Here is a 25,766-nt window from a genome sequence, read left to right as displayed (position 1 = left end):
AATTATAACAACACAATAAAATTAAAATAAGCCTCAATTATGATAGATGCAGAAAAACTATTAGAAAAAGTAATGTTTCTTGTCCCCAATAAAAAGAACGCTTTGTACAATTTTAGCTCGGTCATGGGATTTTAATTCGAAAAATCAGTATCGAAATCGATATTTTAAAACATTATCTTTCCAATATCAATTTTATAAATCAAATACAAAATGATACAAGTGGCGAACAACCCATTTACATATAGACAACTGGCATTCCAAGCTATCTGATAAGAGCTTGGTTATCTGTTAGATTGCGACAAAGCAATATAATCAGATAATTCGACATTCGCCACGGACTCCTTGTATTCTAATGTAGTGTGAAATGTTTGTGTCGTGAGGCGAATCTCATTGAAAATGGCAGCCCAGGTTCAATTAGCAGTAAGTTTTTTTTAATATAAGTATTTATTTAATTTTCAATTAAAGAATAGACCTTCTATTCAATGTGAAGAATTTGGCTGTATTTTTTATACCTATCATATCAATTACTGTATTATCAATCTCGAGATAAATATTTGTATTATATACCTTACTTCTATTGGTCATTCTCATACCACATGTAAAGTAGGTACTTATCTAATTACAGTCCTAGATAGGAACATATTTCCCCATAAATCTCCATAGTCAGAATTCCCTGTTCCCTATACACTACAAAAGTGATGAAAAACTTTTCTCCCATGCACTTATTATCTATAATTGATTGTAAAAGTTTTTTCATACTGCAAAAATATACAATATCCCTGGCGGGGTAAACATATCCAACAGTCTTAAAAAAACTAAAAAGCCTCGTTTAGCAGTATGGTACACTATATTATTATTTAATATATCGAGAATATGTAGTTTCCTATCGATAAAACATGATTTTAGATTTGAAATAGACGTGGATATGATTTCAGAGCCTGGTGTGGCTCAAGCCACAAGGCAGCTCCGAGTTCGACATTCCCATAGCGGTCAAAGTGCTGAAGAGCAGCGGGAACACCCTCCAGGTGCAAGATGACGACGGCAAGGTACTTGCTAAATCTACATTTATTTAAGCCAATTAAGATCATTTGTCTCATATTGGGTAGGTAAAGCCGTAAATAAAGTCTTGAAAGCCAGCAGGATGACTTGCCTAATGATAGAATTTCAGTTATCGTCAGGTTGCCCATATAGCTAATAGATTGAGAAGCAGCTGATACTGTGTGTTCTCTTCGCTGCCAGATGGGAATGGAAGCTAGGACTCGATGAATGTGCTTATTCCTTTAATTGCCTTTATTAATATAACTTATACCTTGCACAATTTCAAACAAATACCTACATTTCATGTTTTCCATTTCATTTTGTTCAGAAGATCCTTGCTTTTCATTTTAGGTGTTCTCAGCAACCATCAATGATGTACTGAAACCACTCCACGCGACGTCCGTGAGCGGCGTCGAGGACATGATAACTCTTGGCGAGCTCCAGGAATATACCATCCTCAGAAACCTCCATATAAGATACAAGCAACAGTTGATTTACGTGAGTTTTATCCATACTTACTTATCTTATACCTACTTAAAAGGGCCATTTACACGAGATTTTTCGAGTATTGCAATCAAATTTTCGAGGGATTGATAAAGCGGGTCCATTGTAATAGAACGATTTCGAATTAATGGAGCTAATGTGTTCCCCACCACGCGATCGGCTCGTGTATTGGCTTGTGTGAACATAACCGCGTGTAAATGGGCCATTATAATATAAAAGTGAATGATGACTGGGTGACATATCAACGCATAGTCCAAACCGCTGGAAAAAGAGATTAAAAATTTGGAATGTAGACTTCCATTATAGGTTATATAGGTACCTACTTTCTTTAAAAGGTCTAGTAGATGTAATAAGACAGAATTACTTAAAATTCCCTTTCTGGGATTATTCGTTTTAGACAGCCAGAGCCAGGACATATTATAGACGTTCGTTAAAGTTTAAAAAACGAGATTTATCACCGGCCCGAGCGAAGCTGCCGTCTTTCAATAAAGCTTTTTACTTACAAATGTTAATTTTGATTTTGTAGACATACACGGGGTCTATGCTGATCGCTATCAATCCATACGAGATCCTGCCTATATACACCATGGACCAGATACATTTCTACCAGGCGACGAACATAGGGGACGTGCCGCCACATATTTTCGCCATCGGAGAAAATTCTTACAGGGAACTCAACCAGACCTCTACAAACCAGTGTATTGTTATAAGGTTAATAAAAATTAGTCAACTATCTTTATCATTTACTGGGGTTAAGTTTCTGATGTAATTTCTCATAAACGATTATTTTTTACCTTTGCCTGCCCATCCCAGACACCAGGCATCTCTGAAAATACGAACAGTGGGTAATTTTTATCATTGTTCTAAGCTTCATCCAAAAAATATTTCCAACTAAGTATCGCCCAACTATTTATTTTTATTTTTGATTGAAACTTGTTTGTTTGTTTTCTTTTAGTGGCGAAAGTGGTGCAGGAAAAACGGAAAGCACAAAATTGCTGTTACAATATTTAGCCGCGGCCAGCGGGAAGCATTCCTGGATTGAGCAGCAAATACAGGAAACAAATCCGGTTCTAGAGGCGTTTGGTAACGCTAAAACAGTAAAAAACGACAACTCCTCGAGATTCGGAAAATACATTAACATATATTTTAGCAGAAAAGGTGTTATTGAAGGGGGCAATATAGATCAATATCTTTTAGAAAAATCACGTATCGTATTTCAGAATAACGGTGAAAGGAATTATCATATATTTTACTCGCTTGTTGAGGGTTTAACAGCTGATGAGAAAAGGAAGCTAGAGCTCGGTCGTGCAGCTGACTATTACTATTTAAACTCTGGCAACATGCTCTCCTGCGAAGGTCGTAATGATGCCCTGGAATTTGCTGATATAAGATCTGCCTTCAAAGTTCTGAACTTTTCAGACGCAGAGGTTTGGTCTGTATTCGGTCTATTAGCTGCAATTTTACATTTGGGAAACTTGAAATTTAAAGGTTTCCATGTGAACAACATAGAGTCGTCAGAAGTATCTGACATGATTAATGCAAGTAGGATTGCGTCACTTTTAGGAGTGAATAAATCTGTGCTTTGTGATGCTTTGACAAGAAAGACCTTTGTGGCACACGGTGAAAAAGTAGTGTCCACCATAACAGTATCGGCTGCCACGGAAGGTCGAGATGCATTGGTTAAAGCGATATATGGACACATATTTGAGTACATTGTCGAAGGTATAAACCGAACATTACATAGAGACCAGCAATTGTCCAGCGGTTCTGTAGGGATTCTAGATATATTTGGTTTCGAAAATTTCGAGTCTAATAGTTTTGAACAGCTTTGCATCAATTACGCAAACGAGAATCTGCAACAGTTTTTCGTCAAGCACATATTCAAATTGGAGCAGGAACAGTATGAGAAGGAAGGAATAATTTGGTCAAACATAAATTACGTCGATAACCAGGAAATGTTGGATATGATAGGCCTGAAGCCTATGAATCTGTTGTCGCTGATCGACGAAGAGTCGCGATTCCCGAAAGGCACTGACGTCACTCTTCTATCCAAACTGAATAGCAATCACAGCACTAAGTCGTGCTACGTAGCTCCGAAATCAACGCATGAACATTCTTTTGGAGTGAAACATTTTGCCGGCAACGTGCAGTACAAAATAAAAGGTGAGATACAGTAAGATATAAAGGTTCAGGTCAAGAGTACCCGAAACCACCGAGCTTGCATGAAGAGAGTTATGAATGTAGATGAAGCGAAGGAAGTGTGCAGAGATCGTGGCAAGTGGAAAGAGGTAGTCTCTGCCTACCCCTCCGGGAAAGAGGCGTGATTTTATGTATGTACCTATACAGTAAGATAAGGTCTATTCAATGATAATGATAAATTGATGATTCATTAAAGACAACTATCATTAAAAAAAAATAAGTAGGTAAGTACATGAAAAAGAAACATACCTAATAATCTATTCTCTTACAGGATTCCTGGATAAAAACAGAGATATGTTGACGACAGACATCAAAGAGATGATACTGGATTCGAGTAACTCTTTCTTGAAAAACGTATTCGCGCTGGAAACGAAGCCTAGTTTCCAGAGTGGTCGGAAGACAGTGTCTTTAAGCCACCAGTTCAAAACGTCCTTAGAATCTTTAATGAAAACCTTGTACGCCTGCCATCCTTTCTTCGTGCGATGTATCAAACCAAATGAAGTAAAACAGCCTAGGGTGTGTACTTAATTTGTTTACTTTTAGATTATTTGAATTTTTTTCCCGTTTTAATTGTAGTCCCGTGGCTTCATATTCATTTCAAGTACCGCAACCCATTCTCGAACAACATTCTCATCCTTATTTTTTTTTACTTTTACCAACCCTTTTTGTCTTTTCATACCTAAGAATAGGTATATTAAGTACTAAATATATTTAGCACTTTAGTGTTTTAAATTTTTTAAGAGTTAGTAAAGCGAATTTTTATAGCTATAATAAATGTTCCTTTACAGATTTTCGACAAAACGTTGTGTGTGCGACAATTGAGATATGCTGGCTTGATGGAAACGGCAAAAATAAGGCAAGCTGGTTTCCCCATACGCTACTCTTACTACGAATTTGTCTACCGATACAGACTCATAGTCCCCGACATACCGCCCGCTGAAAAAGTGGACTGTAAAGTAGCTGCTAAAAAAATATGCACTGAAGTGTTGAATGATGATGAATTTCGACTGGGACATACAAAAGTGTTCCTTAAAGATACACATGATGCCATCCTGGAAGATCTAAGGCATAAGGTTTTACTGAACGCTGTAATAAGAGTACAAGCGAATGCAAGAAGGTTCATTCTAAGGCGACAATTCCTGAGGCAGCGCGCCGCCGCCTTGACCATACAGAAACATTTCCGAGCTCGAGGATACAGAAAGAGATTTTTGATAATGCGAAGAGGCTACTTACGAATACAAGCAGCCATTAAGTCTAGAGAACTAAGAAAGACTTTCGTGAATTTAAGAAAGTTCTTCACCAAATTTCAGGCACATTGCAGAGGTTTTATTATTAGAAAATTGGTCAAAGAAAAGGGCGGTATTCTCAGAACGAGGTTAGCGCAATTAAAGAAAGAGAAAGACGTATCGATTAAATCTGGTACTAAAGAGAAAGTTGCAGAAGATGAATATGAGAAGAACTTTACCGAACTCATGAGGTCTATTTGGATAATTAAAGAAACTCCAGTAGAAAATAACATACAAAACAACACAGTAATTGATGATAGATATGTGGATGATGTATTCGGGTTCCTTAAAGATTCTTCTACTCCCGGTGGCACAGTTCGAGGAACTGGTTTTGGTGTGGTTAGTGGAATATAAATAAGAATAATGTCAAATTACTTTCTGAAACAGTACATTATAATATAGGCAATGAATATTTTATATTTCAGGTATCTACGCCCAAAGCACAAATAACGAACGTGATTCCAATACCACAAGAGCCTCAAGAGGAACCAATAGACGAGTACAACTTCAGAAAATTCGCTGCCACATATTTCGTTGGCAATACTACCCATCAATACTCCAGAAAACATCTTAAAAATTCCCTTCTTGAGTTACCTTCGCCTATTGATAAAGAAGCTGCGGTGGCATTATGGATCACTATATTGAGGTTTATGGGCGATTTGGCCGAGCCAAAATATGTTGACGACAAAGTTGATAATATACCTGTAATGACCAAGTTGTCCAATACGGTCGGTCGTGCTTTCCAGAAGAGTAAGGAATTTGAAGTAAGTTAAATAAAATTCATCAGTCAAACTGTTACTTGTTTCATATAAAACGCCACTTTCTTGATAAGCCTTTACGTTTTATATGTTAAAAAAAGAATATTATACCTATTCGCTGAGACGAAAAGTTCAATTTTAAACATGTAACAAGTTGAAAATGTTAATTTGATTTTCATGTTACCATATTGTGGAGTAATAATGTCTGATCATTTAACTAAAAAAAGGTCCTGCTTTCTGTTTCTTTTAAACATTTTTTTTGCTATCAATATAATATCAAACTTTATTTCATTAAAAATTCTCAGGAACTCTTGTCTCAAGATAAATATAATAAGAAAATGATAAACAAAACACTAAAACGCCAGACTAAATTGAATGAAGAGCTGATGAAAAGCCTAGTTAATGATGAAGTGACTATAGAGATGTACAGCGCTTGGTTGAACTCAAGGCGAAGCACTAACTTGGAGAAGCTACACTTTATAATCGGCCATGGCATCATAAGAAAGGAATTGCGGTGAGAAACCTAGTGTAATAACAATATTATCATCAATAACTGTGTTAAACTTATATATATTGAATCTTATTTCTAGAAATAAAAGAAATATGTTGTGAGTGAGAATTATGTAAAAAAAATATTTGGTGTTTGTCTATTTTGTTTTGTACATGGATAGGTAACTATCTAGAACATTTCAATAATATACCTAACTACCTTTTCAGAGATGAAATTTTGTGCCAGCTATGCAAGCAGCTGACAAACAACCCGTCTAAAGCCTCCCATGCCCGTGGGTGGATATTACTATCTCTTTGCGTCGGCTGCTTCCCGCCCTCTGAGCGATTCGTCAAATACCTGCGATCGTTTATTCGTAATGGTCCACCAGGTTACGCCCCTTACTGTGAAGGAAGACTTTTAAGAACCTTCAAAAATGGTTCCCGAACACAACCGCCTAGTTGGTTGGAACTTCAAGCTACCAAAACCAAAAAACCTATTCTGCTATCGGTCACTTTAATGGACGAATCTGTCAAAACAATTCAATCGGATTCCGCCACAACTTCCGAAGAAATATGTCAACAAATAGCAGATAACATCGGTCTGAAAGACACATTCGGGTTTTCTTTATACATAACTTTATATGATAAAGTTCTTTCATTAGGAAGCGAAGGAGAACATATTATGGACGCAATTTCTCAATGCGAACAGTTTTCTAGAGAACAAGGGACACCGGAGAAAAACGCCCCTTGGAGATTATTCTTCCGTAAAGAAATATTTACACCCTGGCATAATCCAGCTGAGGATTCGGTAGCGACTAATCTGATTTACTATCAAGTAGCTAAAGGAGTGAAATTCGGCGAATACCGTTGTAATAACGAACAAGATTTAGCGATGTTAGCTGCTCAGCAACACTATATTGAGTACGGGCCTAAAATAGATCCAAACGTCCTTCGTAAAGTCATTGTAAATTATATACCGAATCAATTTATTCAGTCTAACGACGCTGCATTGACAAAATGGGAACATTTAGTTACAAAAGCCTTTGAGTCTGCACACAGTGTTCAATCAAGAATAGACCCGCTGCGATGTAAAGAAGATATCGTTATATTCTCAAAATTAAAATGGCCTATGCTTTTCTCCAGATTCTTTGAAGCACTTAAGTTGAAAGGCGATGCTATTAGCAAAGATCTTGTTATAATAGCCGTTAACTGGACTGGCATTTACATAGTTGATCAAACAGAGCACATACTACTTGAGATAGCGTTTTGTGAAGTAACTTATGTCGCTTACAATGAAGACAAAGATTTGGATAATGTTGGTCGAATTACAATAAGAACCATACAACAAGAAGAATTTGAATTCCAGAGTGTCGATGCAAGTGACATGAGTTCATTAATTATTTATCTAATAGATGGCCTCAAGAGACGGTCGATCTACGTGATAGCACAAAACGACTCTCAGGGTTACAGCGACGCTTCATCATTCTTACAATACAAAAAAGGTGATCTAATAACTCTTTTGCAAGACTGTACAGGGGAATCTTTGATGAATTCAACATGGGGCCATGGATTTTGTAATGGTCAAGAAGGTCTATTCCCTACAGAACAAGTATATATTCTACCGACAATGACAGAGCCCACCGGTGGAACTTTAGAAGTGTTCAAAAAAGGTAATATTACTAATGATAAGAAAACAAAATCAAAGTATAATACAATACAACGGAAACGAATGTACACGCTTGAAAAATTCGCTAAGGAACACTTCAGGGAGAATACGGAAGGTAATAGTAGCGCATCTGGTGTGTCTACTTTAACTACTGCGAAAAAGAATGTAGCTGTTGACTTGTGGGTCCACAGTCGAGAGCCACTTCGGAAGCCATTGCTGAAGAAACTACTAGAAAACGAAAACATGTCGAAACTAGCAGTTATGGCTTACATGGGTCTTCTTAAATACATGGGAGATATGCCTGCTCCTAAAGCGAGGACAGTGACAGAGTACACCGATGAAATATTCCGAGCAGCCATTACTGAGCCTCTACTACGAGACGAAGTTTATTGTCAAATCATGAAACAGCTCACCAATAATAGGATACAGCTAAGCGAAGAGCGCGGTTGGGAAATAATGTGGCTCGCGACAGGAATTTTCGCTTGTGGGCCTGTATTGTTGAAGGAGTTGGTGGAATTTCTGAAGACACGACCACATCCTATTGCGAAGGAATGTTTGAAAAGAGTGTTTAGGATACAAAAGAGTGGTCCGAGAATGTATGCCCCTTACGTGGTGGAAGTGGAAGCTATTCAGCATAGAAGTTTGCAGATATATCACAAAGTTTATTTCCCGGACGATACAGATGAGGCGTTCGAGGTCGACTCGTCTACGAAGGCGAAAGATTTATGTGAACAAATTACTGGCAGATTAAATTTGAAAAATAGTGATGGGTTTAGTTTGTTCGTGAAGATCGCTGATAAAGTGTTCTCCGTTCCAGAAAACTATTATTTCTTTGATTTCGTATATGAACTTGTTGAGTGGATGAAGCAAACGCGGCCTATTCGTGGAGGTAATTTTTAAAATATTAATTACATAGATAAGTAGTTTAATACAAAGTCGCTGTTCGCCTACTCCTAATTTATTTTTTCTTTTTTCAACCACTAATAAATGCGTTTTTTTAACATACTTAACTTTCGCTAGAGAACATGCATAAACTTAAAACGTCAGTTTATATACATATTACTTCTCGTATTTCGTGTAATGACAATTTTTATTAATTTTCGCCCACAACGTGTACTGCCACATAGGCCAATTCACGTATCTTACACTGTACTTGATATATTTTCTGTTGAATTACAGGAGCGCAAGTGCAAATGAACTACCAAATATTCTTCATGAAGAAATTGTGGATAAACACTATCCCCGGGCGAGACAAGAATGCTGATCAAATATTTTATTACCCACAAGAGTTACCCAAGTATCTGCGTGGTTACCATAAGACTTCAAAACAAGATCTTATTGAATTAGCAGCTCTGATCTATAAAGCTAGGTTCGGAAGTGACCAAACACTGCTACCACGAATTACAGAAATGTTAGAGGAATTTATACCACCAGATATGGTTAGGTTGCAATCTAACTCAGCATGGAAATCCTCGATTAGCGCTGCGTATACGCAGTTAGGTATAATGACGCAAGATGAAGCGAAAGAGAGGTTTTTAAAGAGGATATACCAGTTGCCTACATTCGGCACAGCTTTCTTCGAAGTAAAGCAGACTTCTGATCCCGCCTATCCTGAAATGGTTGTGGTTGGAATAAATAAGAATGGTGTTAGCATCATCCACCCCCAGAGTCGAGTAAGTAGAATTTTTACAGGGTTATTCATTATCATGTCCTTAATTCAAATTCTTTACCACAACCGCTACATTTTGCTTAGTTTTCGGAAATGCCTTAGCACAGTTATGCTATTCGCGTAAAAATCCGTCAAATGGTTTCGGTTAAAGAAATTAATTTGCCTTTTATAAGTATGCACGGAGATACATAAAAAGTGTACCTACCTATATACCTATGTAGGTACACTTTTTATGTATCTGTTTTATGCCAGGTACTTTCTAAATTAATGTATTACAATAAAAACTCGAACTTTAACTTATAGCTTATACTATTTTATTATTCACAGGACGTGCTTATTACCCACCCATTCTCTCAAATATCCAATTGGTCATCTGGCAACACGTTCTTCCACATGACAATGGGCAACTTTATTCGTGGCACAAAAATATTGTGCGAGACATCTTTGGGATACAAAATGGACGACCTCATTTCTTCATACATCGCCGTTTTACGACAAACTACCTATTCAGAAGCCAAGTAGAGATTGACTGATCAACGATGAAAATGTAAATAAATATTTAGTAATCTGATAGAGATTAGTATGCTTTAGGTGACAATTTATATAATTAAATAAATAAATAAATATTGTAAATAGTGGTATCTACTTGTTTTCTATCTTATTACTGAACATTTTGAAATTCACGAAGCGAAAAGTAAAGTGCTAGGTGCACTTTCAGCAGGTTTTCCCTATCGACACCCATATATTGAATGTGGGTTTTTTTTGGAAACTGCACTATAACAACAGGCTATGACCAGTATGTTCTCCTTGGATAAAAGCCAAAGGTCCGCAAATGATCGCAATCCGAGTGGGCAAGTCGAAGCGACTTACGTGTGACCTTTGCAATCTTGCAGGGAGACCCGACCCAGCTAAGATAATGTAACCATTATCATGATTCAGCTGCCTCACTATCATAACAAGTACAAGTGAAGGACTTAGCGGACTTATTCACGAACGTTGAGAGGCAACGTTGTGCCGTGTGGTTCCCGGCACCAATACAAAAAAGAATAGGCCCACTCCATCTCTTTCCCATGGATGTCGTAAAAGGCGACTAAGGGATAGGCTCACAAACTTTGGATTCTTTTTAAGGCGATGGATTAGCAACCTATAGTTATTTGAATCTCAATTATATCATTAAGCCAAATAGCTGAACGTGGCCAGTCAGTCTTTTCCAGACTGTTGGTCTGTCTACCCCGCAAGGGATATAGACGTGACTATATATGTTGAGAGGCAAATTTATATTCTTTGCTTTTCTTTTTTTCTAGCTTTGAGATAACTAGAGTTGTTGAAATGAAATAGAGACGATAAAACATAAATGTTGTCGAGCTACGTGAATAGATCTTTAGATCCGACCCTGACTAAAAAAAGAACCGCCAGGGCAAAATGTCAATGTCAAGTGAAGTGATGCCTGAAGTGAGCGAAATTAGAAATCGAACTTTATCAAACTCTTTCTTTCTATAGGTATTCAATATTCTTCATAATTCTCATGAATTTTGTTTTGATGACAACAAGAAATTAAACATATTTATTAAACTAACTGCCTAGCTTCCTTGCTACGTATTAAGATAAAGATTAAATGTGATATAAACGACTATAACCCTAATCAACTGAATATATAATTTTCCTTCCTTTGAGCTTAAATGAAATGGAATCAAAAACAGCATTTGCACTTGAAGATGGGATAGATTTGAGGTTGGTATTCTTTATAAAAGAATGTAAACATATACTATTAAGATTTTTCATTTAGGCGATAGATTTAAATAATTAAGCCATCCAGCTGAATTTGGCTCCTACTACCCCCTTAGCAAGAGCGTAAAGAACACCAAAAACACTACAAAATTAATAAAACTCAACAGTTAGGCTAGCCTTAAAGTTTCAGTCTTGTGTTATGAGATACAACACTACACATTGCATCATTGTATGTAAATTTATATTAGGATCAAACCCAGGATCTAGTGATTTAGAGGCTTAAAATACCTTAACTTAATGTAGTGAAATCAGGTTAGAAATAAGCTGTTCAATTTACTACACAAACATTAACAATTTTGCAGGAAAGTAGTCACCACAGGTTCAGTTCTTCAAATCAATTTAGATTATGATGACACAGAATATGTAGCAGAAGCAGAGCGTGCAGAGAGTAAGATTGTTGACATAATTGGTAGTCCAGTAATGGATTTTAAGAAGTTTGAGGAGAACTTAACTCCAGTAGATACCGATGGATTTGTTAAGAAAAAAATTATGGAAGAAGGCGGTGGACTGCCACTGCATGAGGGCTGCACAGTTTCCATTGCATTTTCTGGGTATTGGGAATGTGAGTCGGAGCCATTTGACATGAAAAGCTGCAGAAAGCCAATGGTGTGTAATAACATTATTTTTAGGTCTTAACACTATTCAGTCACAATATTAAGTGTTCTGTTAGTAATAACTGCAAGTAATTTTAGATCCATTTTGTTGCAGGTGGTTGATCTCAAAGAAAATGGACTACTGCCAGGACTCCAAACAGCAATCATGTCAATGTTGGTTGGGGAAATGTCTGTGTTTCTCTTGTCCCATCAAGTAATGTACGGTGAAATGGGAATTCCTCCAAGAATCAGGCCTAAAGCCTCTTGTGTATTTTATATTAAGCTTGTTAGAAGTATTCTCACGCCAAAGGAAGGGTTAGTTCTACTATTCAATGTAATGTAGATTAAACAATTTATTTTATGGATTACTTCAGTACACCCGCAGCTTCGCCAGCAAAAAGACCTGCTTATTTACATTCCTATGGGTATTTGGGATAAACCTCTCTCAGTATCTAATCTCTAGGGCCAGTGATTTGTGCTGTCTGTTGATATGTCAGTCATTTAGTTAGTGTCCTCTAATGAGGGTTAGGGGATAGGGCATTCCTTGCTCCTTTAATAAATCTCATTCTTTTTTAAATAGTATCATAAATTTTTAAAATGATGTTGAGTGGATGAGTTACATGACTCACTTAATAATAAACTGTTTTCTTTTACAGGAAAATTGACTTTTCTGAATCAAATTTATTCAAAAGGATATATAAGGAAGTTACAATGCTATACAGTTCAGGAGTTACTCTGCATAAAAGCAACAACACCAGTGCTGCTATACAGTTGTTTAAGAAGGCTGTAAATATGTTGCACAAGTGCCGTTTGGCTGACGAGACTGAAGAAAAGATACAAGAAAAAATGCTTATCAAGCTGTATATTAATCTGGCAGTGTGCTATAATAAGATTAAGCAACCTCTTAGAGCATGTACTGCTTGCAATGAACTGAATCGGCTGAATAGTCTCTGGAATAATGGGAAAGCTCTGTTTCACAATGCTAAGAGTCTCAGAATGATTGGAGAATTTGATGGTGCAGAGAAAAGACTCAAAAGAGCAATGAAACTTTGTACAAATGCTAAAGATTCCATTCTCAAGGAATTCAACAATGAATATGAACTTTTAGAAAAAACACGCAATTCATGTAATCAGAATAAATTATTGGGCAAGAAAATTGTGAATAATCTTGAACTAATAAGTGACGATTTCAAAAAAGAATTTGATACCTTGATCAAAAACTTTAAAGAAAATAGCAATTTGTGTAAATTAAAATTGCCAAAAGGACTAAATTCATTAGAAATAGCTTATGTGAAGGAATCGTGTATAAGAAATAATGTGTTCTTCAGTATAATCAAGAAGGATTGTATTCAAGACAATGAAGGCGGAAATTTTGTTTCGGCAGATAATGTAGACGAGAACTTTGCGTTAGATAAAGACAAGGATGATGATGTGTCGACAGAAAATGAGGACTCGGGCCATTGCAGAGGCTGACTCGAATCTTTATAGTTAAACTAGCTGTGCCCGCGACTTCGTCCGCGTGGAATAGTTATTTTGGGCATCATATTTATTTTTGCAAACATCCGCGTATTAGAAAGAACGCTGGTTCGCCGTATTAAATGTTTCGCTGCAAATTGCTTATAACGACTATATCTCAAAACCTATTTGTCTGATTTATATACTGTAAATGGCAATTTTAGTCTACATGAAAAGCCGAAAGTAATAAATATATTTATTTGGATAAGGATTAATACTGAATTAAAGAAAATTGGTTTCGAAATAACTTATGTTTATAATGAAAAAATAATCTTAAAAATGAACATAAAAGTGGTTATTGTAAGTAAACCTTAAGAGATAGATATATGCTCTCGCGGACTTTTTTGTGGCAAAAAATGAGTACTTCACATCTTTGGTACATTGTTTTACTATATCTTTGTTGGTTTGTGCAGCGTTCGCGTGGAAAGCTCGCAGATGGCCGACTCATTCAACTTTTACCTGCATTGTTGACGTTTCCCGTAGGATATCCGGGATAAAATGTAGCCTATAGCCTTCCTCGATAAATAGACTATCTAACAGTGAAAGAATTATTCACATCGGTTCAGTAGTTTCTGAGATTAGCGCGTTTAAACAAACAAACAAAACAAACTCTTCAGCTTTATAATATACATACATACATACATCACGTCACGATCACGTCTATATCCCTTGCGGGGTAGACAGAGCCAACAGTCTTGAAAAGACTGAATGGCCACGTTCAGCTATTTGGCTTAATGATAGAACCGAGATTCAAATAGTGACAGGTTGCTAGCCCATCGCCTAAAAGAGGAATCCTAAGTTTATAAGCCTATCCCTTAGTCGCCTTTTACGACATCCATGGGAAAGAGATGGAGTGGTCCTATTCTTTTTTGTAATAGTGCCGGGAACCACACGGCACTATTACTTTATAATATTAGTATAGATAATATGAAAGACTAGCTTTTTGAAGTTTTGTGCCAAAGGCTAAGACAACCTCACTTTGATTTTCTTTGATTCTTACCTAAAATTGCTGACTCGAATCTTTATAGTTAAATAATATGAAAGACTAGCTTTTTGAAGTTTTGTGCCAAAGGCTAAGACAACCTCACTTTGATTTTCTTTGATTCTTACCTAAAATTGCTGACTCGAATCTTTATAGTTAAATAATATGAAAGACTAGCTTTTTGAAGTTTTGTGCCAAAGGCTAAGACAACCTCACTTTGATTCTTACCTAAAATTAAATTTTTACTAATGGTGCTAAAATTGATAAGTAATAATGTGCATGTGTGGTCGAGTGCCATGAATTCAGGAATTTAAGTACTTATTAGGATAGAAAAATAACTTTCATATTTTGTATTATATTTAGTTTTTTTTTCTACTTAGAAAATGCAATAAAACTCATTAAAATTTAAACCGATTGTTAATAAATTATTCGCAATTTCTTACCATACCCTAACTCAAATGTAAGGGGCATGTAGGGGACATGCCCCTTACTTTACATTCCTTACATTTGAGTATTCATATTCAGTAGCTTGAATGTGAAAGTTTCCTCACGATGTTTTCCCTTACATTCATCAGCTAGGATTCATAGGTGGGGTTTAATTGACTACACATTTGTGACTGCGGATTCTCTATTAATAACTATGATGTATATGTATCATCAATCAGACCCTGGGCGTACACAACTACACCTTATCAGACATACAGAATCTGGTATCCTCATAATGCGAGCTCTAGAAGTAAGCGAGTAGCTGTTAAACAGTCGGGCGAACGTACATAACTTGATACAATACAATAGCAGCAAAAGGCGAACTTTTCACTAATCTTCCAGGTAACCTGTAAGTTGTGTATAAAACTTCACTCAGAGAAAAAGATTAGCAGGTGTCGCTGAGTTAACTTATAGCCTATTCTATTGTTAATATACCTACATAACTTGACCTAACCTTACCTGATAAACTTGCATTGGCGAAGCAAAAGAAATATGCAAGTGGAAGACCCTCCGTGCGTGAAGAACGGAAATAGTACTTAATGATTTTTTAAAAGGAAAATAAAAGTGCCGTGTGGCTCCCGGCACCAATACAAAAAAGAATGGGACCACTCCATATCTTTCCCATGGATGTCGTAAAAGGCGACTAAGGGATAGGCTTACAAACTTGGGATTCTTTTTTAGGCGATGGGCTAGCAACCTGTCACTAGTTGAATCTCAATTCTATCGTTAAGCCAAATAGCTGAACGTGGCCATTCAGTCTTCAAGACTGTTGGCTCTGTCTACCCCGCAAGGGATATAGACGTGACGATATGTATGTATGTATGTATGTAAATAAAAATAGCGATTCCAACAAGTATATTTTAATGAACCACATTTAACATATAACTAATCGCAATCTACGCGTTTCTGGTGGAGTCCTCGTAAACTTAATAACACTACACTTTATTATAATTAAACGCAATAGGCATGTGTGTAAATAAAATACAAATGCAATGTACATCCCCAGCTTCCACCGCGACAAGTCTCATTGTATATTACAACTTAGGAAGTACTTCAGTTTTGTGTTGGGAGATTTAAGAGTACATTCTGTCCTTGGGGTAAGTAGGTTACGTTGCGGGACTTCGACAACTGGTATGCAATATCTTCGGCGGCTTCGATACGTCTAAGTTCGACGAGGCCCTCGCCAGCACTTCCGAACGATTTTGCTAGGAGTACTGCGGCTTGCGCGTCTCCTTCGGCGGCGATAACGGCAGCTTTTTTCTGTTGTTCAGCCTTCTCTACGAGGAATCTGGCCTTTTCTGCCTCTTGCTGTGCAACCTGCTTCAACTCCACGGCCTGCGTGAACTCTTTGCCAAATGTCAAGTGTGTGATGGAAATGTCGTCTAAGATCAATCCAAACTGACCAGCTCTCTCAGTTAAACTTTCATTGACTTTTTGTGACACAACCTGTAATAGAATATTTATGAGTCATAAATGCAAATTTAGATAGATGCACACGATACCATTCATTCATTTATATAATCACGTCTATATACCTTGCGGGGTAGACAGAGCCAGCAGTTTTGAAAGACTGACATGCCACATTCAGCAGTTCAATGTGTTATCATCACAACAGATTGGCCAAATATTACATAATTTTTACCTCTCTTTGTGTGATGAGTTCTCCTGCATCAAATTGGGCAACAACTGCTTTTAATACTTCTGATGTGATGGATGGAAGCACTCTCTCATCATAGTCTATTCCGAGGATAGTGTAGATTTTGGGCAGCTGGTCAGGCACGGGCCGGAACAGGATACGAAGGGTGATGTTCACATTTTGAAGATCTGGAAATGTAATTAATTAAGATTTAAAAATTGTTTTACAAATTTATAAATAACAATGCAGAATGTACTGTTAATGTTTGGATTATATTTGATATTATAGTGTGAATGCCTTATGGCTCCCGGCACCAATAGAGAAAAGAATGGGACCACTCCATCTCATTGCCAGGCACTGTCTGCCCATGTGTTGATATTATGTACATTTTATATTGAAATTGATAAAATTTTATATTGTTCATATCAATATTCATCAACTCCTGGTGACTCAAACTTCAACTTTTCAATCAGATTTCAAAAAAAGAAAGATTGATGGAAATTGACTCAGAAATAGAGACTAGTTCCACAAGTTTTTTACCCTTTCTATTGATTGGAAATTACAACCTGCATGGGAAGAGAAGTAACCCGGAATAATCTAGGTTTTTTCTTTGCTACCAGACTGCTATGGACATACATACTAGATAACTTTACTTCTTATTTGCTTAAGTCATTTAAAGTGACATTCATTGGTTCTAAAGGAAGTATTATTTTAAAAAAATACATATATACATACATATTATCACATCGATACCACTTGCGGGGTAGACAGAGCTAACTGACTTGAAAAGACTGTAAGACCATGTTTTTGGCTTAATGATAGAATCGAGATTCAAATAGTGACAGGTTGCGAGCCCATCGCCTAAAAGAAGAATACCAAGTTTATAAGCCTATCCCTTAGTCGCATTTCATGACATCCATGGGAACGAGATAGAGTGGTCCTATTCTTTTTTTTATTGGTGCTGGGAACTATAGGGCACCTGTACTGTACATAGTTTGTATATTTGATTCACTGCTATTGATCACATATCCACCAATGTTGATATTTCACTTTAAAATAAACTTACATACCTTTACTGCCTGTGACAGTGGGGACATTCCTAGGTCTTGATCGGATGTCAAAGATGATTGGCTTCTGCACCCAAGGGATGAAGAAATGGGTCCCCTCACCAACCACCAAGTTCTTGACACCCGCAAATCTGTCAAAGATGACAGCTCTGTGACCTCCATCAACTGGAAATAGAAATTTTTTATCTGCTTTATTGTTTAATTTAAAGGGACAAAGTTTTATTATATATTCATTTATATCAAGGGGGAAAAATAAGAACAGAACTTTAACAAAAGAGAAATTCAGTACAAGGGCACTACTTATTTGTAGAAAAATTCTTCCAGTAGGCCCAGGATAGGAAAATGTAAAGAAAGGCATTGTATTTGTGTATATAATTAATAAGATATAAACTAACTGATATTAATAAACCTAAAACACATAATTATAAAATAACAAACATCACATAAATAAACATACTTGTACTACAATATAAATGAATAGTGTATGCGTCAGGAAGACAATGACTGGTAGTGTTCTCTCACTCTCTTGAGACTTCTTCAAAAACCTGATAAGGTTTAACTATCATGTAAGTCTGGCAGTAAACAATTCCACAATCTGACAGCCTGGACACAAAAAGTGGCTGTATGACGCAGTACTATGCTGTGGCAATTCCAAGAGAAGTCTGCAGTGTGATCTATAAGGTGCGTCAAGTGGGAAAGAGGGGTTATGGAGAATGTTGTATAGGAGATAAAGAATTCTGGTATTATGACAGTAGCAGATAGGAAGTAATTTAAGTAGTTTTTGGAATTCAGATACGTGATCAACATTTTTTATGCCAAATATGAAACAAATGCATAAGTTTTGCAAATGTTTAAGTTTGTTCAACAAATCCTCGGTCACATGTAAAATACAGACGTTAGCATAGTCCAGAAGAGGCAAAATAAGGGAGTGGTAAAGCGCAAATTGTTAATAGGATAACTTAAAGTTTTGATAATTCTAATATCAGGCTTTGGCTACATTTGCCCTTTGGACGGTAATTTGGAAATAGCTTAAAGAAAGTATTACTAACCATTATATAGAGCAGAGTTGACAACACCACCAACAAGTGCTACGCCAAGGCCGACCTGACCGATTCGGTTGAAAAGTTGTGCAGCCATGTCTGTAAAGTTACACTTTTTACATACTCGTTATATTGATACAATTAATGTATCAGTCGGCGAATGCTGCAATCTGACAAGTATTGTTGCAATAAAATTGTTAAGATTCAATTTAATAATAAGTGGTAATTAAACGCTTATTGAATTTTTGTACAGATATAAATACCAAGCAAATAAAATTAATAACAGAAGGGGTACTTATAAGTATAATGAAAACCTAAAACTGCACGATATGATGTTATCTAACCTCAAAATAAATGACTGAAAGGAACTGATAAGAAACAGGCCGACATTGAAATAAATTTACCTTTTATATATAATTTGTTTTATTATCTATATAAATAACTTGTTTTTATTTTAGATAATTCAAGAAAAACCAGCCTTTAAAATAAAAAATCGAAATCGGAAAGAACTTGAATGTCTATTCTCAGCCAGAAGCACAGATTAAAAAGGAAAACGTTCCGTCCGTCTTTATAATCAGTCAGTACATTCTAATAATACGAAGACTTTGAAGCAGAAGTCATAACATCGGCCGTTGATTTTATTGAGTATTGATTATATATATATAACCAAATCGATACGGAAATTATAAATAATTATACTAAAATTTTAATAAGTTATGTTTATGTTTAAACTCATTTTGAACATTAATTAAAAACAAGTGAAATCTGTGTGAAACGGACTACATTACATAAGGCTCCGTTAGTGATGTGCGCCATACACGCGACCAGGTTATGAAGAGTGGTATTTATTTACAAGTACGAAAACCAGGAGTAAGCCCGAAATACTTGAATATTTTTTACTTAGAGCTTCATCTAGTGATGTTAGGAGTGACCGAGACTTAAGTCAAAATTCTTAGACTAGTCTTATTTTTGACGCCACGACTATCTGAGTATTTTAACCATCAGTATGGTGTTAAGTCATAAAGCTATCTTTTGACTAAGATTTTACTTGAAGTTTTTTTAATGTAAAAACTGAGCGGATTATCAGTCAAAGATTGTTATAATGGGGTCAAGTCTCTTAGTCGTAATTTTATAGACTTGACATTATTATGTTTTTAGACTCCGTGCCTATTTAGCACACTGTTTGTTTGCTAAATAGTTCGTTTAGTAGTAAGTAGTAGTGCTTAATAGTTGGCACTTACATACATATTAATATTACGTCACATAATAACATTAAAAACAAAAACATTACCTACTTAGAAAGGCTTAAACTCAAAAGGCTTTTCGTTATATGTTGTTTTAGCGCCTGTTCAAATTATGGGAGCTATGTCGTAGATTTGTTTCGAGGGCGGCACTGATTTGATAAGGTATGTGACAGGAGAAAGCTACGAGTACTTATTATGTAACCGTTTACTATTTAATTGATGAATATCAGTTCAGTAACATGAGAAAATCAGCTTTAATGAAGGTTTTGGATAAGGAACCTAGGTACTTAAGTACCTATACCAATTGATATTATTAAATGTGCCATATTTGAAATTGAGTTTTGTAGGTAATCCTATACGCCTTGATTTACTTTTACTGAATACGCGGTGTGAGAAGCAGCTGGAAAACTTAATGTCCTTGGGCTATTATATAATAAACAAAACTAGTATTGAATGCCATAATCAAATGTATGTCTGTTTTATGCTTTCACGGATTAACTGCTGATGCTGTACTGTGATTATTAGGAAATTTTAACGAAGGAAGGTCGTCTATAAGTTAGTTAAATCAGCAAACATTGCACTAACTGGGTTATAGCGGGAAACAGATGGTAATTGAATGAAAAATAAACAAATAGGGGTAATCGCGACGAGTCTGTGGAGGGTCGTGTTATAAAATATAGCACGTACAGAAATATTATGAATGTCGATGAACCGAAATAAGTATGCAGGGATCGTGGCAAGTGAAAAGATGTAGATATGACAATATAACATGACAATAGAACATGACAATAGATGTTATTATATGATAATGAAAGTACTACAAAAGTAGCTGGGAGTGGGTGGGTACCTTTGATACGTGAGTATTGCCAATAATTATCAACGATAAATAAAGTCCTTTTTCGGTACCTACCTTTTCGTTTCTTTTTTTTTCCAGCAAGTCGCAATTACAATAAGTAGGGATACCTAGGATTTTTTAAATGCCTTTTATTTTTTTATCTGAGCCCAAGAGAGTACTTTGCGATGCTTTATTTGCACTCTCCTTATTTTAAAGCGGTGGCATGGGTGGCTCAATTATGCAATAACTGACAATAAGCAATTCATTAGTTGACATAACTAAAGTCGTTCATGTTTATTGAATAATCGCAGCGATAGTTTTAAGGACCAAAGACTTTCTATGATTTTCTCATAAGTACCTACCTAGGTACTTAATGTTTCTTTAAGTTATCTATTCCAATTATATATTAGGTAGGTTGTGATGTTGTGATTTTTGCATATAGTAAAGTCTTAAATGGCGAATAATAGAATAAGCATCATATTTAGTAAGCTGTACTATACTGTAGTACTGTAGAAACTGTACCCGCAGTATGTACCTACTTATTGTGGCCACAAATTACACGCGAGCGAAGTCGCAAACAAGACGGAGAAAATAATAGGCAAATGTAACAGTAAAGCAGTGACCAACTATCAAAGGATTACTAAGGTTACTGTAGTCAATGATCCAATCTCACATATGACTTTGTTTTTATACGTTATCTTTCCATAATATTTACTTACACAAAATGCACTTTGTTACTCGCATTCTAAACAAGTTGTCGTGTTTATAGCATATAAATTATTTTAAATAAATAAATATGTACGTAAAAGTGCCTGAAGTGCGAAAATGCTGTTTTTGTGTTCCTTTACGCCATGGAATCATTACATTTGGTGTCATTAATACCGTGAGTTATTACCTATATAAACTTTCGTCAAATGAACGAAGTCTTAATGATTTACCAGTATGTAACGTTGTACCCCTCAGTAATCATCATCAAAATAAGTAGGTACCTATTACTTAGTTGCTCGTGTGAAAATTGTGAATATCTCAAAAACTATTTACCGATTTTGACGCCCTACAAACTTAAAAATTATATTGTCCTCTCTACCTACACAAACTAAAAATTTCATTAAAATCAGACTAGCGGTTCGAAAGTTTCTGCGTTTTAAACGTAAGTACAAAAAATACGTTTTTGTCCAAGGTAGGCAACTAGGCATCACTCGCCTTGGTCAATAATTAATCAGATATAAGTAGACACTCTGAAAATAACCAATAGAATACCCACTAAATGAAAGAATGATAGAATGAAAAGAGCCTCTATTTTTTCCGTCACTTTTTAAATAAGGCCTTTGGGTGTGTAGATTTCTCATTGCCATGAAAAATATTTTCATCAATTTTCGTCAAATGTTGTGTTTATTAAAAATTCATTCATTAAAAAAAAATTACGTTTACAAAATGCCACCTAAATATGTTATCGGCTCAAAGTTATCCATTACACTGGCGGCATTACTCCATTGAATATCAACGGGAACCAATTTTTTGAACCAGCGCATCATCCTGATTGCAAAGTCTAATCCAAAATCCCTGTTTACCACAAACATGAATTGACCAAATCATGTGGTGTTTAGATATCTATAAATAATTCAAATAAATAAAAACTTATAAAATAAATTAAATATATTTGTTTTTAGTTGCTAACGATGATAGCTTCTGGCTGCATGCTGGTCACCACACAGCTGCACAAGCCGACTGCCCATGGTTCCTCCCTGGAAGAGATCACATCGGCTATCCTCTTTGGGATATTGGGGATGAGCATTATTCTTAACATCCTGCTGCTTGTGGCAGGACTCCAGGTATAATACATACATATAGTCACGTCTACATCTCTTACGGGGTAGACAGAGCCAACAGTCTTGAAAACACTGAAAGACACATTCAGCACTATAGCTTAATGTTGAAATTGGAATTAAAATAGCGACAGGTTGCTAGACCATCGCCTACATGAAGAATCCCAAGTTTATAAGCCCTAGTAGACGTGCAACAACAAACGTTCCCGTAATTCCTTATGAAAGAGTGGAAATTATTGAGACTTTTCCTTTTACTACTACATTTTACTACCTACTTGCATTTTTGTAGCATTTCGTTATATAATGATTGAGACAAATGTATTTACTTTCAACTTCTCTTTCAGAAAGACGTAACCATGTTGAGATTATACAATTGCTATATGATAGGGACCGCCCTCGCCGCACTCGTTCCCGCTTGCGTCCTTATGACTAGAATGAGGACTCTAGAAGTGTGTGAAGCCTTCTCAATTATACGTAAGTAAATGTACTATACCTTAGTCTTTAAAACAAAGCGCGGTTTTCAGAGAACAGTATGGATGTTTATTTATTAATTTACACAACAATCAGCTTCGTACATTAATGTGTAAACAATTTAAGACAATCACCGTTTATATTAGTACGTGCGTTTATATCCCTTGCGGAATAGACAGAGCCAACAGTCTTGAAAATACTGAAAGGCCACGTTCAACTGTTCAAAGATGGAATTATTAAGTACCTATTAGTAAGTTGAATTAGTACCTACTTATATAAAACTAGCGACCCGCCCCGGTTTGGCATGGGTAGCATTCGAAAATTTCCTTCCTTCCTCAGAAAACCCACTTTCCAACATTTCCAATGGGAACACAATCCGTCCACAACTTTCCGTTATAAGCGCATACAAATACATACATGCAATTTTTTTTACAGTAATGCAATGTTACATCATCGTGCTCGTGAGAAGCGAGATCGTCAAGCTGGAGAAGAAGGCGCATGGTGAAGAAGCACCGTCACCCGCGGACAACCAGACTGTAGACGTGCCGGATACAGACGTCCTCATTTACAGTATTTAGTTCCGTATCGGCTAGATTTTGTTTTTATATTACCAGTACCAAACGATTTTGTAACTGTTAATTAGTTTTTGGGAAAACTGTTACCTATATAAGCCTAAGCACGTATTTTATTATACCTACTGCCATTAGCTCTGTCCACCCCGTAAGGGGCAAAGACGTGGTACGTACGTTAACTATGGCGGTATTCTTTTGACATCAAGCACCGGCATTGTATAGTAATGACAGTAAATTATTAAAATATTTTCATATTTTCACGTGTGGTGCCCAGGTGGATGCCCTCAGGACGCCGAGTCGTGACTTACTCCGACTGGACCATTGTAAGGATACTTATTGAAATCTTAAAATTGGAGTATCTACATAAAAGAAGCGGCAACAAAAGATTTTTGTAATTGGGAAATTAGCAATGACTGAAACTGATTTCTTACAAAGTTTGCAAAGAAACAAAGCGGTGTGCATAATGTAATTTTGGTCAAAAGTTTCATCACGTTTTGCAATGTTTAAAGGTAATTGGCATTTCTCAGAAAATATGTGTAAGGTGTGTTAACATATTGTTCTAATATAATGTTCGCTAATTCAATTTCATAGCCGTCGTTTAAGTAATTAAGTACAATAACTGATCAAAAGTTCATGAAGGGAGCAAGATTTAGGCCCATCAACAGGATAAGTTATAGATCAAGGAAGCATTTTCTTTATATTCAAGTTAGGTAAGCCTATTACGACATTCACAGGGACCGTACAACACATTCTCTATCTTAATCTAAATATATAAAAGAAGAAAGTGACTGACATATCTACGCACACTTGAACTTTGGCGTGTAAGTTTTTCATGTGGTCTAGTGGTGCACTAAGAGAGGTTTTCCCGAAATTTCCATGGGAACGCAAATTATAGTGGTTTTAGTTACGTGAGCGGAGCTGCGGGTGTCCTCTAGTGTACGATAAATCAAAAACAATAATATTTTCATACAATTTATTGACACATAAATTTAATGCATTATTTTTCCAAACGGTTTGAGGCTTTTCGCTTGTCATTAAGCATCATGCTACAGTTCCTGAAACAAAGAAATATATGTGTTAGTATCACCTTATTAAATTAAATTTTATTTACCTAACAAATACTACTAAATACTACATAAATATACAAAAATAAATATAACAAATTAATTTGAACTTTTTCCCAATTTTTATAATTTCTGGTTTCATTGTTTAAAATAAAATAATATCTAAAATGTTTATTTCCTTCACAATATGTACAGGTTTGTTTTAGATTAAATCACAGTGTTTCACTTAAATGTTGCTGTGTTTGATATAATCTGTAAAATATCGCAAAATATTGTAAATATTGCTAAAGGGTAAGTATTAACTACTAGGTATATTTTTATAACTAGCACAATCACAAATGCCAACAGACCCAATGGAGGCCATACGTCGATATCCCGAGCAGACTTTGTACTATAATTACCCGAAGTAACATGTAGGTACCCTAGTAATATGAAGGTTTATTACAGTAATTTGCTGTGTTTTACGGTAAATATTATCGGAGCCGTGCGCCAGCTGGCATCCGCTGAGAAAAGCCTGAAAACCGCAGACCGTTGGGCGGAGGCACGATTCATCAGAGCGACCGCCTCGAAGGCCATCCATTAATCCGTCTTAGGTATATAAGTACTTACTGGCTATTATGGGATAGGGTTGTAAACTTGCGATTCTATTTATATGCAATGGGCTAGCAACTTGTCACTATTTGAATCTCAATTCTATAGTTAAGCCAAACAGCTGAGCGTGGCATATCAGTCTTTTTAAGAGTATTGGCTCTGTCTACCCCACAAGGGATATAGACGTGATAATATGTATGTATGTATGTACAAAAAGCAACGAATTTAGCGCCACCTACAAAATAATGCAGGTTCTTCGCAAATTCCACGGAAAGTAGTTTTTATCGGGGTGAAAGTACCCTATGTCCTTCTCCAGACTCTTGATTATATGTAGGTACGCAATAGTTCGTAAACAGAAAACTAACTAACAAATAAACTTATCTTTCGCATTTATAATATTAGTACGGTATATAGGTTTTGCCTGGAGATCTGCCCGGTTAAATATCT

General features: G+C 36.1%; 4 protein-coding genes across 5 annotated transcripts; 3 read left to right on the top strand and 1 right to left on the bottom strand.

Moving 5' to 3' along the window:
• Positions 1 to 284: 284 nt before the first annotated feature.
• On the top strand, positions 285 to 10,250 carry LOC106143147 (myosin-VIIa). The gene is made up of 12 exons (XM_060947221.1): positions 285 to 420; positions 936 to 1,046; positions 1,390 to 1,536; positions 2,069 to 2,253; positions 2,498 to 3,705; positions 4,013 to 4,257; positions 4,530 to 5,366; positions 5,453 to 5,791; positions 6,091 to 6,299; positions 6,503 to 8,829; positions 9,120 to 9,613; positions 9,937 to 10,250. Exons 1-12 carry the CDS (start codon positions 397 to 399, stop codon positions 10,129 to 10,131), a joined length of 6,321 nt encoding a protein of 2,106 aa, XP_060803204.1. The 5' UTR covers positions 285 to 396; the 3' UTR covers positions 10,132 to 10,250.
• A 735-nt stretch (positions 10,251 to 10,985) lies between these two features.
• Positions 10,986 to 14,897, top strand: LOC106143044 (inactive peptidyl-prolyl cis-trans isomerase FKBP6). The gene is made up of 4 exons (XM_060946724.1): positions 10,986 to 11,340; positions 11,700 to 12,003; positions 12,106 to 12,305; positions 12,647 to 14,897. The coding sequence occupies exons 1-4, from the start codon at positions 11,294 to 11,296 to the stop codon at positions 13,461 to 13,463; spliced, it is 1,368 nt and encodes a 455-aa protein (XP_060802707.1). The 5' UTR covers positions 10,986 to 11,293; the 3' UTR covers positions 13,464 to 14,897.
• Positions 14,898 to 15,817: 920 nt separating this feature from the next.
• Positions 15,818 to 19,275, bottom strand: LOC106143042 (prohibitin 1). Its single transcript, XM_013345013.2, has 5 exons — positions 19,121 to 19,275; positions 18,726 to 18,815; positions 17,680 to 17,841; positions 16,616 to 16,797; positions 15,818 to 16,419 (listed from the first exon to the last, which is right to left on the bottom strand). The coding sequence occupies exons 2-5, from the start codon at positions 18,811 to 18,813 to the stop codon at positions 16,027 to 16,029; spliced, it is 825 nt and encodes a 274-aa protein (XP_013200467.1). The 5' UTR covers positions 18,814 to 18,815; positions 19,121 to 19,275; the 3' UTR covers positions 15,818 to 16,026.
• Positions 19,276 to 20,074: 799 nt separating this feature from the next.
• LOC106143049 (uncharacterized) lies at positions 20,075 to 24,839 on the top strand. 2 transcript variants are annotated; one of them, XM_060946008.1, is made up of 4 exons: positions 20,075 to 20,122; positions 22,466 to 22,627; positions 22,966 to 23,095; positions 23,528 to 24,839. In XM_060946008.1, exons 2-4 carry the CDS (start codon positions 22,475 to 22,477, stop codon positions 23,668 to 23,670), a joined length of 426 nt encoding a protein of 141 aa, XP_060801991.1. In that variant the 5' UTR covers positions 20,075 to 20,122; positions 22,466 to 22,474; the 3' UTR covers positions 23,671 to 24,839. The 2 variants fall into 2 exon arrangements, with proteins under 2 accessions (XP_060801991.1, XP_060801988.1); XM_060946005.1 differs by lacking the exon at positions 20,075 to 20,122 and adding an exon at positions 21,541 to 21,678.
• Positions 24,840 to 25,766: the final 927 nt, after the last annotated feature.

Source organism: Amyelois transitella, chromosome 2 (genome assembly GCF_032362555.1).
Source record: "Amyelois transitella isolate CPQ chromosome 2, ilAmyTran1.1, whole genome shotgun sequence".
NCBI classification, from domain to species: domain Eukaryota; kingdom Metazoa; phylum Arthropoda; class Insecta; order Lepidoptera; family Pyralidae; genus Amyelois; species Amyelois transitella.
Note: the sequence above shows the minus strand (reverse complement) of the source record. Positions and strands in the feature narration are given on the sequence as shown.

Excerpts from the sequence above, each read along its gene's own strand:
- LOC106143044 (XM_060946724.1), top strand. The coding sequence starts at position 11,294 with ATGGAATCAAAAACAGCATTTGCACTTGAAGATGGGATAGATTTGAG. Across the intron at positions 11,341-11,699 it reads GAAGATGGGATAGATTTGAG|GAAAGTAGTCACCACAGGTT; the intron begins GTTGGTATTCTT and ends ACAATTTTGCAG. Across the intron at positions 12,306-12,646 it reads ATTCTCACGCCAAAGGAAGG|GAAAATTGACTTTTCTGAAT; the intron begins GTTAGTTCTACT and ends TTTCTTTTACAG.
- LOC106143049 (XM_060946005.1), top strand. The coding sequence starts at position 21,592 with ATGTACGTAAAAGTGCCTGAAGTGCGAAAATGCTGTTTTTGTGTTCCT. Across the intron at positions 22,628-22,965 it reads TGCTTGTGGCAGGACTCCAG|AAAGACGTAACCATGTTGAG; the intron begins GTATAATACATA and ends CTTCTCTTTCAG. Across the intron at positions 23,096-23,527 it reads TGAAGCCTTCTCAATTATAC|TAATGCAATGTTACATCATC; the intron begins GTAAGTAAATGT and ends TTTTTTTTACAG.
- LOC106143147 (XM_060947221.1), top strand. The coding sequence starts at position 397 with ATGGCAGCCCAGGTTCAATTAGCA. Across the intron at positions 2,254-2,497 it reads AACCAGTGTATTGTTATAAG|TGGCGAAAGTGGTGCAGGAA; the intron begins GTTAATAAAAAT and ends GTTTTCTTTTAG. Across the intron at positions 9,614-9,936 it reads TCATCCACCCCCAGAGTCGA|GACGTGCTTATTACCCACCC; the intron begins GTAAGTAGAATT and ends TATTATTCACAG.
- LOC106143042 (XM_013345013.2), bottom strand. The coding sequence starts at position 18,813 with ATGGCTGCACAACTTTTCAACCGAATCGGTCAGGTCGGCCTTGGCGTA. Across the intron at positions 17,842-18,725 it reads CAACTCTGCTCTATATAATG|TTGATGGAGGTCACAGAGCT; the intron begins GTTAGTAATACT and ends TTCTATTTCCAG. Across the intron at positions 16,798-17,679 it reads CACTGTCACAGGCAGTAAAG|ATCTTCAAAATGTGAACATC; the intron begins GTATGTAAGTTT and ends TTACATTTCCAG.